This window comes from Camelus bactrianus, chromosome 20, assembly GCF_048773025.1.
Source record: "Camelus bactrianus isolate YW-2024 breed Bactrian camel chromosome 20, ASM4877302v1, whole genome shotgun sequence".
Taxonomy (NCBI): domain Eukaryota; kingdom Metazoa; phylum Chordata; class Mammalia; order Artiodactyla; family Camelidae; genus Camelus; species Camelus bactrianus.
Window position 1 is genome coordinate 29,399,999 of NC_133558.1, and position 17,141 is coordinate 29,417,139.

Consider the following 17,141-nt stretch of genomic DNA (forward strand, 5'->3'; position numbering starts at 1 on the left):
CCCTCACCATCTCCCCTTTCCGTGAGCAGCTCTCTCAGGAGGCCACTGGGTCTGAGCTCCCCCTGTCACCTCTGTTTCCCCCTTCCCATGTTGGGGGGGATGGGTTACAGGATGGCATGGCCTGTAGACCCAGATGACTTCAGCGGAGTCAAGTAACAGGGAGGGGCATCTGCAGGGGTGAGCGTGGAAAAGTCAGGCAAAGCTCTGTTGCAGCTGGAGGAGGGAGAAGGTGAGAGAGAGTGAGTGTGTTTGAAGGTCAAGAGGTTAAGGATCTGTTTGGTAGAGAGGAAAATGCAGGGGTGAGGGGTGATCAGGGAGATGGACAGTCCCTGTGGGAGAGTCTGGGCAGGCACAGTCCCTTAGAGGCTGCTTTGCCTTCCGTATTCCTGGAAGATGCCATTGCAGTAGGTCTGTAATACCCTCTCCCTGGGTACTGGAGCTGAGTCCCATTTCAAACCCCTATCCCAGACCCCCCCCCCCCTCACACCTTTATCTGCACAACCCCTTGATCACTCATCCCAAGGATACTCTTAGTCTCCTCACCACCCCCTGGACCAGTGTGAGACTGCAGCCAGCACGGCAGGGGCATGAAATGAGGGATGGGGCTGGGGCAGGGAAGCATATCTGGTCACTGCTCCAGCCCTGGCCCCCATTTTATCCCCCAGGGTTCTCAGGGCCCTTGGCAGTGATTGGTGATATGAAGTGGGTGGGATTCAGGGCCCGCTGGCGGGCTGCTTCACGGTTGGCACAGAGGGCCTGGCTGATGAGATACTCGCTCTCCTGGGCAATATCTGACAGGCGCAGATCAAACTCCAGGAGGGTCTTGTTGTCTGACATGCCTTCCAGGAGCTGCTTCCCGCCATCCTGGGTCAGGAATACAAGGGAAAGGGTCACTTTCCATCACTACCCAGAGTCGCACAATGGGTGAGTGTATAAACACATACACATATTTATATACAGATGTGACTGAAACAACAGGTTCACAAAACAATCCTTAACCCACTTGCACAGCACTGACATTTTCTATCCTATTCTATCCTGTTCCATTCTGTTCCCTGAGAAAAATGGTGCTCAAAACTCACTAAACTGATTTTTCAGCTCCAATGGTTAGAAAACCACTGCACTACAGCAGTGATGGTGATTCTATTTCTCCAGTTCAGCTGTGGCAAGTGGGACCAATGTGGCTCATGAGACATGAGGAGGATGTTTGGACAAAGTGGCTTCTGGGAAGGTTCTCCTCATTCTGAAAAGAGAACAAAAGAGAGGGATGCTCTCCCTTTCTCTGCCTCTGGGCGTGGCCCTAACCGATGAAGGGAGCAGCAGAGAGGACGTGGCCATGTGGCTGGGCAGGCAGAGCAGAGGATGGCACTGAGCCACGGAATTCACCAACCCCAGAACCTTCTTTCCTGGGGCTTCTGATTAGGGACATAATGAATACTCTTCTTGCTTAAGCCACTTCCTTGTTAAGTGTTCATTAGTTGTAGCTGAGAACACCCCCTTCAGAGATAGTGTATGTGAGTAAGCCTGTTTTCTGGGGAGTTTAGTAGAAGGTTCAGGGCCCCAAGTAGAGTACATGGAGTGCCCTCCTCACGAGTCCTCACAGCTCCAGTCCCTTCTGGGTTGGGTGGGCCAGGCCTAATGTGAAAAATTTCATGTCAGGAGGCAGAATGCTGCTGTTCTATGGTTGTCACCTAATAGCATGTTGTAAACTCAATTTAATGGGTCACAGAAGCATTTTTTTAAAAATGAAATAGTGTATATTATAAAAGAAAACATCAGCTATATCACAAGCAGTACAAGTATATTTCAATTATGTTATAAATATTGATGTATATGTTCACTAAGTGTTCATGTAAATTGCTTTTCTTACTCTGAGACTTGGTCAAGAAAATATGAGAGACATTATCTATCTAGGACCCAGGCTTTCAAATCAGTCCTGGGCTTGAATCACAGCTCTGCCACTTTCTACTGACTGGATGCTTTCAGGCAACTCACTAACCTCTGTGAGACTCAATTTTTCATCCAAAGTGGGGTTAAGAATACATATTTTAACCCACATACCTATGGTCAATTAATCTTCAACAAAGGAGTCAAGAATATACAATGGAGAAAAGACGGTCTCTTTGGCAAGTGGTGATGGAAAAGCCACATGTAAATTAATGAAATTAGAACACTCCCTCACACCATACACAAAAAAAACCCTCAAAATGGCTTAAAGACTTAAACATTAGACAGGATACCATAAATCTCCTAGAAGAATATATAGGCAAAACATTCTCTGACATAAATCGTAGCATTCTTCTCCTAGGTCACTCTACCAAGGCAATAGAAATAAAAGCAAAAATAAACAAATGGGACCTAATTAAACTTATAAGCTTTTGTACAGCAAAGGAAACCATAAACAAAACAAAAAGACAACCTATGGAATGGGAGAAAATATTTGTAAATGATGCAACTGATAAGGGCTTAATTTCCAGAATATATAAACAGTTCATACAGCTCAACAACAAAAAAACAAACAACCCAATAAACGAAACTGAGCAGAAGACCTAAACAGACATTTCTCTAATGAAGACATACAGGTGGCCAACAGGCATATGAAAAAATGCTCAGTATCACTAATTATTAGAGAAATGCAAATCAAAACTACCATGAGGTATCACCTCACATCAGTCATAATGGCCATCATTAAAAAGTCCACAAATGATAAATTCCAGAGAAGGTGTGGAGAAAAGGGAACCCTCCTACACTGTTGGTGGGAATGTAATTTGGTGCAGCCACTATGGAAAACAGTTGGAGAGCCCTTAAAAAACTAAAAATAGAGTTACCCAGTAATCCCACTCCTAGGTATATATCTGGAGAAAACTCTAATTTGAAAAGGTACAGGCACCCCAATTTTCACAGCAGCACTATTTACAATAGCCAAGACATGGAAGCACCCTAATTGTCCATCAACAGATGACAGGATAAAGAAGATGTGATTTTATACACACACACACAATGGAATACTACTCAGCCATAAAAAGAATGAAATAATGTCATTTACAGCAACATGGATGGACCTAGAGATTATCATACTAAGTGAAGTAAGTCAGACAGAGAAAGACAAACATCATATGTTATCACTTATATTTTGAATCTTAAAAGATGGCACAAATGAACTTATTTACAAAATAGAAACAGACTCACAGATATAGAAAACAAATAGTTATGGTTACCAAAGGGGAAAGGGCAGGGAGGGATAAATTAGGAGTTTGGGATTTGCAGATACTACTACTATGTACAAAACAGATAAACAACAAGTTCCTACTGTATAGCACAGGGAACTATATTCAATATCTTGTAATCTATAATGAAAAACATATGAACAAGAATACATGTACAACTGAAGCACTAGGCTGTACACCAGAAACTAAGACAACATTGAAAATCAACCATACTTCAGTTAAAAAAAATACACATTTTACTAGATAACCATGAGGGTTAAAGAAAAACTAATTGATACTGGGCAGCTAGCATAGAATATAACCCTGAGTGATGGTAACTAGCAATCACCGAGGACCTACCAGTACCTGCAATGGTAAACTGCTTTGCAAGTATAACTCATTTAATCCTCCCAGTGACAGCACTTAGAAGTAGATGCTATTATAATCTCCAGTTTACAGAAGAGGGGGAGGGGGCAGGAAATGGAGGTCCACAAAAGTTAAGTAACTTAACCAAGGGCTAAAAGGCAGAAAACCAGGTAAGAACCGAGTAAAGACTGTAATCCTAACAATTGTCCCCTAAGCACCCGGCTGCAGCTGGATTCCACGCCTGCCCCGCAGGCCCCAAGGCCTCCCCTAGACCCTGCCAGCCCCAGAAGCCGTGGCTCACCAGTCCAATGTGGTTGCAGGACAGGTTGATGCTGGTGAGCGTGGTGTTGATGGAGAGCACCTGGGAGAGGAGCGTGGCGGTGGGCTCGGACAGCTCGTTGCCCCCGAGGTGCAGCGTGGTGAGGCACTTGTTGGTCTGCAAGGCGTGCGTGAGCGCCTGGCCGCCCTCATCCTCCACGCAGTTGAGGCGCAGGTTGAGGGAAATGAGGTTGGTGTTGTGCGCCAGGGCGTGAGCCAGCGACTGGGCGCCCAGCGCGCGCACCTGGTTGTTGGCGAGGTTGAGCACGCGCAAGCGGCTGTGGCTCAGCAGCTTGGCGGCGGCGCGCGCGCCACGGTCCCCGATTAGGTTGTGCGACAGGTCCAGCTCCTCCAGGGCCGGGTGGTCCAGGAGGCTGCGAATCAGGATGCGTGCCTTGTCGTCGTCCACCTTGCTTCGGGTCAGCCTGAAGATCTGTGGGCAGGTAGAGGGTCGGTGGATAGCACCGGGTAGACGGTAGAGGAAGGAGCCCCAGGGACGTCTGAGGTTCTGCTCACCTACTGTTGGCCACCTGGCTGGCTCTTGGGCAGGGGCCTACTCAGCATGACAGTGGTGCAGAATTGGTAGCAGCTAGTAAGGGGGAAAGAATACCACTTATGGAGAAATGACTATGTGCTGGGCATACTGCTGGAACATTCCATAGCCATTATCTCTAACTCTCAGCATCCCAGTGAGGCAGAACGAGTTCTCTCCGTTTTACAGTGGAAAATGGCAGCTTTGAGTGGATACATCATTTGCCCAGAGTCACACAGTGATTAAGCTGTGGAGGTCGGTTTTGAATCCAGGTCTGTTTGATGCTCCAGCCCCTCACTGCACCCTCCTCAGCTGGCTAAGATCCACCATGGCCAGGAGAAGTCTCTGAAGGACAGTGCCAGGGTAAGAACGGGAGAAAGTGAAAGGGGGAGGAAAAGGAAATGGATGAGATGAACAAAAGAGATAAAAGAAGGGGGATGGAACTAGTATTATAAACATTGGCGGTGGGATCCCTGTCCCATTCCTTCTCACTGGCTTATCCTGCTGCTGCCGCTTCCTTGGGACCTCTGAGTGGGCCCCCCACCCCCCATCATTTAGTCCTCTCCTTTCTTGACGTCCCTCTTAGCCTTAGAATCTTTCGTTCCTCTTGTCTTTTCATTGCATCTATCTGGCAAAGCTCCAACCCTGCATCAACCCCACTCTCTAATTTCTGCCTGTCTGTGCCCAAACAAGTGACATGATGGAAAATGTCACATGACAGGACTGGCTGGTATCACCAATAGTCCCTCAGTCTGTGTGCCAATTCAACTCTGCTTCTCTGGACCATGTGCTCTCTCATAATCCAACAGCTATTTTAGCCTTCGCCAGCCCCTCACTTCAGGAACCCCCTCTAGAGCCTCCTTTCAGTAGGTAAATCTCATCTTGTCTCCCCAGCCATTGAGTAGGAACCCTTCTTTTTCCTAATCCCAAACATTAATCCACTGCTGCACACCACATCCACTCTCCCCTCTGCCTGGAGCCAACCACCCCACTCAGTCCCAGATCTCATTCCTCTGCCTTCTCAGGAACCTCCCTGGGTCAGAGTATCCGTGCCTCTCTCCTGTACTCAACTCCTTTCATGCAGTTGGGTGGAGCTTTACATTGCTTTTAAATGCATGCAAGTTTCTTAAGAAAACCCATACCCCTCATCTATTATTGCTCTACCTTTCTCCTCCTTCTCAGCCAAATTCTTGAAAAAGATGATCACTGTCATTCCATTTCCTCACTTCTCACTCTCTCCATAAACCTCTCCAATCTGGCCTCTGGCACTCCAGAACTCCTGGCGTTCCACTGACATAGCTCCCCTTCAGTGACCTCCGTATTTGCAAAATCTGGTCCTCAGCTCCATCCCACCCCACTGCTGCTCACCCCTCTTCTTGAAACACATCCCTCTCTTGGCTCTGTGACACAATGTCGTGTCCTCCTTTCCTTCCTCTGATTTCTTGGCAGGCTCTCCCTCTTCCAGCCAGAATATCTGGGACATACACTAAAAAAATATTCGTGTGTATCTGAAATTCAAATTTAACTGGACATTTTGTGTTTTTATTTGGTAAATCTGGCAACTCTATTCGAGTTGCAATTTTACATTTATATGATTGCTGATTAGTGTCTTTTATCCCCACCAGACTGTTAGCTGGAGGGCACAAATGGTATAATTTTGCTTGCAGTTCAATCTTCAGCACCTAGGAAAGGGCCTGGAGAGCAGATGTTTGTTGGATGAAGAAATGGCTGGTGAACAAGCAGGGCAGTGCTGTGTGCATCTCTCTATCCCCAGAACTCAGCTTGGTACAGGGTGCATAAAAGGACACTTGGTCAATGAGTGAGAAGGAAATAGGAAGAAGAGAATGGTGATAGAGGAGGAAGGGAAGGGGAGGGGGAATCAGATGCTGAGAATGGGAGGAGGGGGAAGGCTGGAGGCAGGTGGTACCTTGAGGGTGTGGCATGCCTTGACGGTGGCCGCCAGGGAGTGGCAGTCGCCGTAGGTGAAGAGGAAGAGGTTCCACTCGAAGTTCATCCCGCAGTCCTTGACACCGTACACGAGGTCCAGCTCTTCCAGATGGCTCAGGCCAGCCACTAGGTCGCCCAGTTGGTAGTGGTCGGTGGCCAGCTCCTCCATTTCTCCCTCGCTGCCGGAGTCGGACAGATCCCCGCTCTGGGGCGGCGGCAGGAGCTGCACTGGCGGAAGGAACTGATCCACCCGGATGGTGCGCACGTAGTTCCTGCAGAGAGGCAGCAGGTTGAGGATCACCGCAGGGTCAGTGGTGCTTGGGATGAAGTGCTTCAGCAGGTTCTCCAGGTGCAGCTCGAAGAACATGCGCTTCCAGCTGCCGCCATGCTTGTCCACGTGGCACACTGGCCAGCGCTGCAGGCAGCAGCGGCGCCAGTAATTTTCGTCGTCGATCAGGTTGGCAGTCACAGTCAGCGGCAGGTCGGGGGGCAGGTTGTTCAGGACCTTCTTCTGATGTTCTGGGAGCAGCTGCTTCAGGATAGGGTTGTCTTGGGGCACAGAAAAAGGAAAGTAGGAGTCACAGTGTTGGGGGTGCCACACATGGTACCCTTGGCTGGAGGAGAGAGCCACCACCCCTGACTCTGGGGTGTTCCTGGTTGAAGGTGGACATCTTAGCATCGAGTCTCAGGAGGCTACCAGTCTGAGGAAGAATCTCAGGTTCAGCCCTCAGTTATTGCTTAATCTGGTGGAGGAGACAATCCCTGACTTCAGAAGCTCTCAATATGATTTGATTCATTCATTTCAAAACAAAAAGGGTTTTCTGGACACCTGCTCTGCACCACACTCTGTCCTAAGTGCTGAGGATACAAGAGTGAACAAAACAGAGGAAGCCACTCCGTCTTATGAGGGGAGGCAAATAATAAACAAGTCAAATGAATATATTCTAGGTCTGGTGGTAACAGGTGCTGTAGACAAAATGATGGTCCTGTCCTCAGAGAGCTCCCCATCCAGTAGGAGAGGTTGGCAACCTTTTCTTTGAAAAGGATGGACATTTATAGAGGTTAGTGTACAGAATAATTGAAGAACCTGTACGCACCATGGAAGACCAAGAGAGTGAAGGGCAGTCAACCAGGGAGGGCTTTCTGGAGGAAGAGGTAGATATGATTTATCTACCCCAACTACCTGGGAAAGGTGAGGAGAGGGCATAGGCATAGAGGGCACAGTATGGGGGCAGTCTGGTGAGGTGGGGACAGCAGGAGAAACTGTCCTAGCTTGGCTTGGTGGGTGGGGCAAGAAGTGTTGAGTGGGGATGAGGATGCTATGTGAGAGGCCAGAACCCAGCCTCTGAGGCCTCATCTCCAGACAGTCCCCACCCACCCTGCCCCACTTCTGGCCTGCTCTCTCTCGCCCCAGGCAGGGACAGACTTACTCTGGAAGTTCTTGACAATGTGTTGAATGCAGAGTTCTGTGAGGAAGGGCACGATGGCCAGTGACCACTCGACATCCTCAGCGATGATCCTACGCATCCGACGTACCCCAGCCCTGGAACTCAGGCCCTTGGACTTCACAGGAGGTGGGATAGTTGAGGGCTTTGAGGGGGGTGGGCCTGTGCTGGAAGTTTGGCCGGCAGTGGAGGACCGGTCCTGTGTGGAAATTGAGGACTGGCTGGGGCCTGACAGTGAGGGTGTTGTCAGGGTTTCCTGCATGCTGAGGCCTGGCAACACAGAGACAGGTGGCCCCTTGGCAATGGACTTGTGACACGGACTTTTTCAGATAGGAGGGTCCTGGATGCCAGTAGAAACCTGGAGGAGGAGGTGGGTAGAGTTGTTACTTTGGAGGGTCTCGGTGAGCCTTTACCAAGACATGTAGCACAGGGTGGTTCTTAAGGGTCAGTTTCTGGATTAGAGCAGATTCAGGTGCAAATCCCACTAGCTGGGTGGCCCTGGACCAGTTACTAAAATTTTCTCAGTTTCAGATGCCTCCTCTGTGAAATGAGGATAACAGTCACCAATAAGAGGCTTGGGAGGAGTAAATAAAATAATGCATCCAAAGAGGCATAATATACTGTGATACATGAAACTGTAGCCAGCAGCAGCTCCACATTTTGGATAATAATAGCCTCACAGCAATTACAAGAAATTGCTGTATGCTGGACACTTTTTTTAGTTTTTTTATGCATATCAGCTCATTTGATCCTCACAAAAGCTTTTTTAAGATAGGCACTTATAGAAGGGAGGGTATAGCTCAGTGGTAGAGTGCATGCTTAGCATACAAGAGGTCCTGGATTCAATCCCCAGGACCTCTATTAAAAAATAAATAAAATTAAAAGAAACAAACCTAATTACCTCCCCCCACCAAAAAAATTACACAAAAAAGTTACTCGTACTGTTTCCATTTTTCTGATGTGAAACAAGCACAGAGAGGTTAACTGACTTGCCCAATGTCACACAGCTTATAAATAACAAAGATGGATTTAAACTCAGTTTATCAAGTTTGGCTAAAAGACTAAGGGATGATAAAGAATCATTTAGTTCAACACAGCTCCCTGCACTAAGTGTTTTACAGAACAGCAACTGCTTGACTAGGAAGATGGGGTCAAGAACAGCACTGGCCAACAGAAGTATAATGCCTGGCAAAATGCAAGCCACATATACTATTTAAAAATTTCTCATACCCACATTAAAAAAGAGAAAACAGGTGAAATTAATTTTATGTTTAACTCAATGTCCAAAATATCATTTAAATATGTAATTAATATTAAAATTATTAATGACATATTATATACACAAATATTTATACTAAGCCTTCAAAATCTGATGGGTAGAGTCTACTGTTTTGGGTGGTGCAGGTGAGAGAGGAAGGAGTTGGGGAACTGGACCCAGTCCCTGTAGAGGACGCCAGCTCGGCCCCTCCCTTCAATCTCCCCATCCCAGTCTTCCTAGTTTTCCCAGCCTCTGGGCATTCCAGACGGCAGCAGGAAGGCGTGGGAGGTGAAAAAGCAGTTAAATCTGGGGCTGAAGACAGAAGACAAAGAATGTATCCAGGGCTGCCTCCACTCCCCTGTTTGTCCATTCCTGCATCCTTGCTGGATGTGCCCCTGTCCTGAGACTGCAGGTGGAACAGGGGTCGCTTGGCACGCAGCTCCAGCTCCAGGTTTGCTCCCTGACTCGATGCACTGTGTAGTGGCCCATGGGAAGGGACACTTTGAAAAAGCAAAGGTGTCCTTGGCAGATGGAGGGGACCAGATGGTGCTCCCCAGTCCCCTAGGCATCTCAAGGAGGAAGAGCCTGGCTGTGTGTGTGTGTGTGTGTGTGTGTGTGTGTGTGTGTGTGTGAGTGAGAGAGAGAGAGAGAGAGAGAGAGAGAGAGGGAGAGAAAGGGGCAGGAGGAAGCAGTGTTGGGAAGGTATCTATGCATTTGTGACACACTTACACAAATCAAATGCAAATTGACAGATTGTGTCCAGAGTTGTGGAATAATCAGCTGGTATTTTTTGACTAATGGCCCCTTGGAGGCTGTGGCTGGGAGGGGTTGCTGCTTGGAGGTACCAGATGACTTTGCATTACTGGCTTTACCAGTGACTTGCTGTGTGACCTTGGCCAAGTGACAGCCTATCTGAGTGCCAGTTTCCTTATCTATAAAAGGGGATAATAATAAAGGCTGTTGTGGAGATTCCCCTGAGATAATATTTGAATCACACTGATAATATCTGACTGATATTAAGAGAGGGTGTGCGGAGGATGAAGGGACTCTGAGGGACAGGGGTCTTGGGCTGTGGAGAGAAAGCTCTGGAGACCTGCTTATTGAGTGCTGACCTGAGACAGTGTTTTTAAGTGAGGTCGTTCCCTGTCTCCAGAGTACATGGGAAGAGCAAGGCGGCAGTTCAAGGCAGATCAGGATAGAAGGATACTGATATCTCGGTATTGAGGAGCCTTGGCAGACTGGGCAAGAGGAGGAGGAAAGGGGTAACAGGCCAACCCTGCTCCTGCTGGTTCTGCATCTGGACGCCTGGGGCTCCCTCCAAAGTTCTGGCCTAATGCATCCGGTGTTCCCCTTGGTCCCCCTCATCCCAGATGCATCCCAGGACACCCTGCAGGCCATGCCCAAGGGAGTAGGACCCAGCTCCACAGCCAGGGGAGCCCCCCACCACAACCCCTCCAGTTACAGGTGGGTGTTGCCCTGGGGCTGACACTCCAGGCATTTCTCACAATGCTGCCCAGGCTCACCATCCTGGTCCAAGGTTCCTTCTTCCTCCCAGGAGGCCGCATTGTTGGGAAACCCCACCTGGGGCCTGGCGGGGTGCTCTCTGGAACGGGGTGGCCCTGCTCTCACTGCCTAATGCCTCACAGTCTTAGGACCCGGAACCTGGGGTTCTTTCTGATGTCTGGTCCTAACCGCCCTTGCTGCTGCTTGGAGCCTGCAGCTGCCTCTTCAGAAGGAAAGAGCAGAGCGGCCCTCCATGTGCTCCACGTGCTTGGCTGGTATAAAAAGAGCCCCTGCCATCCTGCAGCATTTACAGAGACCCTCTGATGTTATTTTTAAGGCAAATATTGACAACATTAACCTCATAATAAGGTCAGAATTGACAGTTTTCACTAATCATCTCTTGATTTAAAAAAAATCAACATTACAAAGATATTTTTGGCAAGCAAATTATCAGAGTATTCTTCTAAGAAGGATTTTAATTACAAATGTTTTTTTTAATATTTTAAAAAAATCACATATAAAACAAAGTACGTTTCAAAGGGTAGTGAGCAAGACAAACTCCTCACCTCCCAGTTATTAATGTTATAAAGATGATGCCAAGCCGAATGCCTGACCCCTGTCCTTCTCAACAACTCTCTTGGCTCTCCTCCTGCCTCTGGATCATTGTCCAGAAGTCTCCATGGCAGGCTCCTCTGACTCCGCCCACCCCTCAGGGTTTAGCCTCCACTACCCAGCCTCACTCCTGGTTGGTGGGCTGTAGCTCTTCCTTCTCTGAGCTCCAGACTCGGGGTCCACTGGCCTGCCTCCCAGCTCCCTTAGACTCAGTCTGCCACCCAAGAGAACTCAGTGCCTCCCTCAAGCTGCCCTTCTTCCTGGCTCCCTACCTCAGCCAAGGGGACCAGCACCCATCCAGGTGCCTGAACCCAGAAGCTGAGGAAACACTCCTCTCCTCGAGGGACCCCCCCATCTGGTTCCTGTTGCTTCCCCTCAGTTCTGCCTCCTGCCCCAGCAGACCCTCCTCTCCTTCCTGCTGCTGCCTTAGCTTGGGGCCCCATTGTCTGCCTGCACTGTCCTTTCTGCAGTTGCCCAGCACCGGGCTGTGTCATCCAGCAGCTAGCCTCCCAGTAGCCACCGTGGCAGGCCTCCGTGTCAGCCCACCGCTCCCTGGGAACAGTCCAGCTTCCTCAACTCCATGTAGCAAGCCCTCCGGGACCTGATGCTCTATTTGAAAGAAACTCCTCTTTGCATCTGGAACACTGCAGGCTGGTCCATGCTGCCCAGCCTTCGCTCAAGCTGTTCCCTCTGCCTGGAATGCCTTTCCCACAGTCTCACCCTGGGAAATGGACCATCATTGGTCTCTTGAGTCTGAGCTCAAGCACCATTTTTCCTTTGGAGTCTTTCAGCTGCTCTTGTCCCCTACCCTCCCTTTGTCACCTCCTCCCCAGTACCTGCATTGCTTCAGTGATCTGACCACCCTCTCCCCACACCTGCACTAGACTGTGGGCTCCTCCAGATGCGGGGACTGTTTCTTACTCATTTTTATCTCTAATCCCTAGCCCAGTGTCAGGTCTGTTGGGGAGGCAGCTGGTGTTTTGGGCTGCCCCACCTCCTTCTGATCATAGATTCTGGCCAATAGGAGTGCTGTGTATTGGTCGGAGCGATTGGTTCAGGGGTGGCCACCTGTTGTAAGCCAATCAGAGTCCTCCTGGGGATTTGTCCAAATGGAGGTAGACAAAAGGACATATGTCCTTGATATAGTTTGGATCCTCTGCTGCTGGAAGCTGTTTCCCTTCACCCAGAAAAGGCCTGCCTGCAGCAGGAGGAAATGCTGCCTGGTGGAGAGCAGCAGAAATGGGAGGTGGACAGAGAGCACCAGGTACCTTCAGTCCCCAGTCCTTATGCCCAAGGGCCCTCTGAGGGCTTCCTTCAGTTCTGAGACCTAACTCGACAGCCCTCTCACAAGTCTCTTTTGCTGAAGCTAAGAGTTGTGACCAAAGGGTCCTGTCCATTTGGATAGGCTCACCATTTGATGAGTGAAATTATGGGAAAAAATCCTAAATCAGCAGATGAATTAGTTCAATGGGATAGCCAAGAAGGGCCAGAGGCCCACCTGCCGAGTACACACCAGGCCTGATGTCTACCTCCTGTGGCCTGTTCCTCTCCCGACAGCCCGAGCCTCTGGTCTCACCTCCCACCTCTCCAGCCACTGGTCAGTATCAGCAACATATCTGCTCAGCACTTAACAGCTCCAAGCTTCTTTCAGGAGACTTCTCTCAGAAAGGCGACAACCACTCCACACTGGGGGCAGGGCAGGCTTCTTACCCCCATTCTATGGATGAAGAAACTGAAGACATGCCTGGGAAACGACTGGCCCCCCGATATCTAGGAGGGCTGGGGCTGGTGCTGGGGCTCTGCTACCTCTGACCACAGTGCCCTGCTCTCCCACGGGCACTTTCCCACGCTCTACTAGGAAAGAAGAAAGCATATTCTTGCTCTCTGGGAAGCAGGGGTCCTACCTTCATGCAGAGCAGATCTGTCAGGGAGGGTCTCCCTAGGTTGAGAGAGTAACCGATCCTTGATACCCCACTCTGGGAATTTCAGGCCCCTAACATAAGGCTTTCATCCTTGTTATGTTAAAATGTGTTTCCTCCCTAATGACATGAAATCTTAATAGTCCATACATGCATGTTTATATATCCCTATGTTAACCTTGAACTGCCATTTTAAAACTTCACCTGATCATTTTAGGTCAAACAAAAGCATAGTACATTATAAAATATATACTGATATTAATGGAGCAAAATTTTAAAAAATGTAGAAGTCACATTCTATCTGATAGCTTAAGTCAGACAGGGGACATATATCTCTTCCCTCTCATCTGTCACCCACACCTCATTGTAAATGAGGTTCAGGTCCAAAAAGCAAACTTGGGAAGAGGGCAAGGAGAATGTACCACTGAGTCGGGGGAGGGTAGGGAGGACCCACAGAAGAACTGAGGTAACTCCACCGACTTCACGGGGCAGCCTTAGTCTGGCTTAGGCATCGCCAGTCTGCAGCTGGCAGTGGTACTAAGTGGCACTGTCTTCCCTGGAAGCCTGTGGAAGGCAAGACACGCATTAGCCAGGGGCCCCCAGACAGCCCCCAAGGGCCCATAGAGGGCAGCCCCAGAAGTGGCAGAGTGGTCACCTTCCTTTCTGGAGACTTCTGTCCTCAGGGAGCCTCTGGGAGAATCCCACAGTTAGAAGACTGGAAGCATGTTCAAGACTGCATCCTTCTCCAGAGGGGCAGGAATCCTGACTTTCCAGAGAGGTCAGCGCCACCACCACCGCCACTGAGAGTGAGTGCCTCTTGTGCCATCACATGTGTCCCCCTTTAAGAGCACATGCTACACTAAGATGGGGAAAGTGGGGATACACGCAGTGACCTTTCATCTCCTGATGCCTGTCTCACAGGCTTGTGGGGGCCTCACATGTGGGGCCTTCAGCATCAACCTAACCAAACCCAGGACCACAATCCCTGGGGAAAGGCCAGTCTTCCTCTCCTCAAGTCCCCACTCTGTGTCCTCAGGACCAGGGTCCAGGGTCCTGAAATCACATTCAGGCCATCACTCAAAGGCTTAGGTGTTCACATCACAGCACTTTTCCAATGGGCCTCCCACTCTTTCCAGCATGGAGCTCGGGGTTACCCTCCTTGGTGCTGACCTACACAACCCAGGCTCCCTTGCCCACAGGTGCTTCCGCAGACCTCGGTAATCACCTGTACCCTTCAGCTTTTGAGGTCCCATGGGGACCCAAGAGATACTGCAGAATTGTACTCTCCTGCCCCATGGCTCACGATGGGCCCTCCGTGCTCCTTCCAGACCTAGGATTCAACACTTGACTCTCTGGCATATTCCCTCCTTTCAGATGAGGTCTCAGACCTTCTCTGTCCTTCTCAAGTCTTTACTTAAACCAAATTGCTTTGAACAGAGGCTCCTCTCACCTTCTCAAATGAGAAATTTGAAGATGCTAGGGGAGGGGGAGCCCTCTCCCCTTCCTCATCACTTGTCCTCACCTCCCTTCCCCAGGCAGAAGCACCTGGCCCTCCTTTGGCACATGAGCACCTCTGTGGCCCTGGACACCCCTCCTCTGGGCTGGCTGGGCTTGGATGCCCCCTCCCTCTCTGACCTTCTCAGCCAGCTTCTCCTCAGGGCCCTGGGCTTTTGTCTACATTTCCCCTGACCCCTTTCATGCCTACTATGTTAGGCCCTTCCTAGGCCAAGTCTCTGTCACATTCCTGTTTGGGAATTCCCAGTTTGTGGAATCACAAAAGAGAGGGCAAAAAAGGGATTTCTCTGACAGATCTCTGACCAAGCATCCTTGGTCTCTGGCTCATGAAACAGTCTGCCCACTTATCACACCCCTAGGTCTGGCTCTCCTTCCAACTGCCCACTTAGGTCTGTTGTCTTAAAAAGGACGCCAGCAGAGTTGCTCCCCACCCTCATCCCTACCTTTGACTCAGACACCCCAGCAAAGAAGCTCAGCTTCAAAGGCCAGCAAGTCCCTCCCCCAACACGCATGGGGTGAAGAGGTCCTGGCTTCTCCTTGGTAACCAAGGGAAACCAGCTTTGCTGTGGGAGGGAGGGAGGTGTGGAAGTGTCTGGACCTGCAGGAGGGGTTGCAGCAGGAAAGGAGCTGGGAATGGAGGTCAGTCTTTCCAGGAAGACTGAATCCCCGAGGCTTGGAACTGCTTTCCCCAACGACCTACCCTTGCTCCACTTCCCCCTTCCTCTATCTCACAGTCCCCACTTCCCTGACTTGAAGACCCTAAGCCTCTAGGCTAGTTTACAGCCTCTAGGCTGCGGCTGCCTGCGGGCTTCGGGCCAGGTGGACTGAGGGCGCTGGAGGGGTTTCCGCTTCCCATGGGCAGACGTAGGGGCCGGGGGAGCTCAGCCCACTAGGGGAGAGCCGGGTCGGGTGTCTTCTCTCCCGGAGGTCGCCTCACCGCTCCCGGGGCCGTGGCGCTCGCCTTTCCGCTGGTCCCCGCGTTGCCGCCGCCAGGTCGTTAGGGAAGCCCGGAGTCTCTAGGGGGCGGGTCCAAGGGTGGTGCGCCCGTGTGCGCGTGCGTCCCGTGAAAGCCGGTCTCCGCGGTGCGTGGTGCGGGGGCCGGGCTGCTGGTCCTTGGATGGTTGTCACTGCGCGCTCTGGCACGGGGTCGCCAAGAGCAAGCGTCCGTCTGAGGCGCTGTGTGGGGCCATTGAGCAGGCAGTGGGAACTCTGGCTGTGGGGCATGCTTTGCGTGTCTGGGGGACTTGTTTAGGAACGGGTGGGCTTTTGCGAGGGGAGGTGTGGAGTAGGGGACAGGGGCAGGGCTTCTGGACGGCAACAGTGCTCTTCCCTCTAGGAAACTTTTGTGTGGAAGTTGGGGTGGGGGTGATGAGTGGAAAGACGGTCCACGAAAAGCATCAGCGGCCCGTCTTCTGGAAGATGAGGAGGGCGGAAGGGCATCTGCAGAGTTCCTGAACTCTCCTGAGGCCCCTGGTTGCTCTCAGGCCCTGCGGGGCAGCCGTGGGCTGGAGCATCCCTGCAGAGTCACCTTCCGCTTTTCTCCAGGGTGTCAACAAGGCTGAGGAATGGCACCAGGCAGGAAGGTCACAGGCCTCCACAATGCTCCCTCACGCAGCCCTAAGCCTGATGCCATGTGGGCAGAACTGACCAACTTCGTGGGGGTTGACTAGTAAGAAAAGGAGATTGTCCCTCAGGAGGGGAAAGGCAACCTAGGTGGGTGGGAAGTTTAACATGGAGGCAGAGCTGGTAAGTTAACAACCTAGAATCTCGGTTCTCATCAACAAAACAGGGGTACCCCAACTCCTCACCTTGGTGTCCACAGTAAAGAACAGGGCCCTCAGTGAGCACCACTGAACAGTGGCCGCTGCTGCATTTGCCAAGATCTTGAGGTAAAGTTCTGCGACTCAAGGCTGCAGGCAACCAGAGGCCAGTAATTTGTGTCCCTTGCAAGCCTTCATCAGTGATTTACCAACAAATCACCTATGCCTCAATTAGAATGAGAAATCACCCAGGAAACGATGCCAGAGGGACCTGCTCTGCTCTAATAATTTTAACTAAATGACCCTGGAACCTCGTAGCCAGGGAGGCTCTGACTTAAGAGACAGGCCCCCTGAGGTCCCTTCCTTCATCTAGTAATGGAGATTTAGGGACAGAGGTGGAGCTCGAGCATCTGGCTTGGTCCCAGGTGGATTCATTCTGGTAGGGAAAGAGGGCTGCCCTCCACCCCTAGGATTTCTCCTGCTCTGAGCTGCTGACTTCAGCTTCAGACTCAGCTCAGGCTTGGGGCAGGTGCTGTGCAAAGCTTGAGGCAGCTCACTCCCTTCTGACCCTGAGACCTGCCTGCTCACTTCTGCCTCAGGGCCTCTGCACTGGTTCTTTCCTCAGATGTCCACATGGCTCACACCCTCCTCTCTGATGCCACCTCTACCCTCCCAATCCCCATTCCTGCTGTCTCCACAGACCTCATCCCTGTCTGACACCCTCTTCTTTCTTTTTACTGCTGTCTCACCACTAAAGGGA

The 17,141-nt window shown here is 50.6% G+C and overlaps 1 protein-coding gene across 4 annotated transcripts; it reads right to left on the reverse strand.

Annotated features, from left to right (window-relative positions):
• Window positions 1-113: 113 nt before the first annotated feature.
• On the reverse strand, window positions 114-17,080 carry DRC5 (dynein regulatory complex subunit 5). Of its 4 annotated transcripts, none has more exons than XM_010973826.3 (5): window positions 15,559-17,080; window positions 7,800-8,172; window positions 6,350-6,918; window positions 3,874-4,323; window positions 114-864 (listed from the first exon to the last, which is right to left on the reverse strand). In XM_010973826.3, exons 2-5 carry the CDS (start codon window positions 8,074-8,076, stop codon window positions 655-657), a joined length of 1,506 nt encoding a protein of 501 aa, XP_010972128.2. In that variant the 5' UTR covers window positions 8,077-8,172; window positions 15,559-17,080; the 3' UTR covers window positions 114-654. The 4 variants fall into 4 exon arrangements, with proteins under 4 accessions (XP_010972128.2, XP_074204934.1, XP_074204933.1 ...); XM_074348833.1 differs by having other exon boundaries at window positions 12,764-17,080; XM_074348832.1 differs by having other exon boundaries at window positions 10,596-17,080.
• Between the last annotated feature and the right edge of the window lie 61 nt (window positions 17,081-17,141).

Coding starts and splice junctions, on each gene's coding strand:
- DRC5 (XM_010973826.3), bottom strand. CDS start 8,076: ATGCAGGAAACCCTGACAACACCCTCACTGTCAGGCCCCAGCCAGTCC. Junction 6,919..7,799: donor CATTGTCAAGAACTTCCAGA/GTAAGTCTGTCC, acceptor CTGTGCCCCAAG/ACAACCCTATCCTGAAGCAG. Junction 865..3,873: donor CCTGCAACCACATTGGACTG/GTGAGCCACGGC, acceptor TTCCTGACCCAG/GATGGCGGGAAGCAGCTCCT.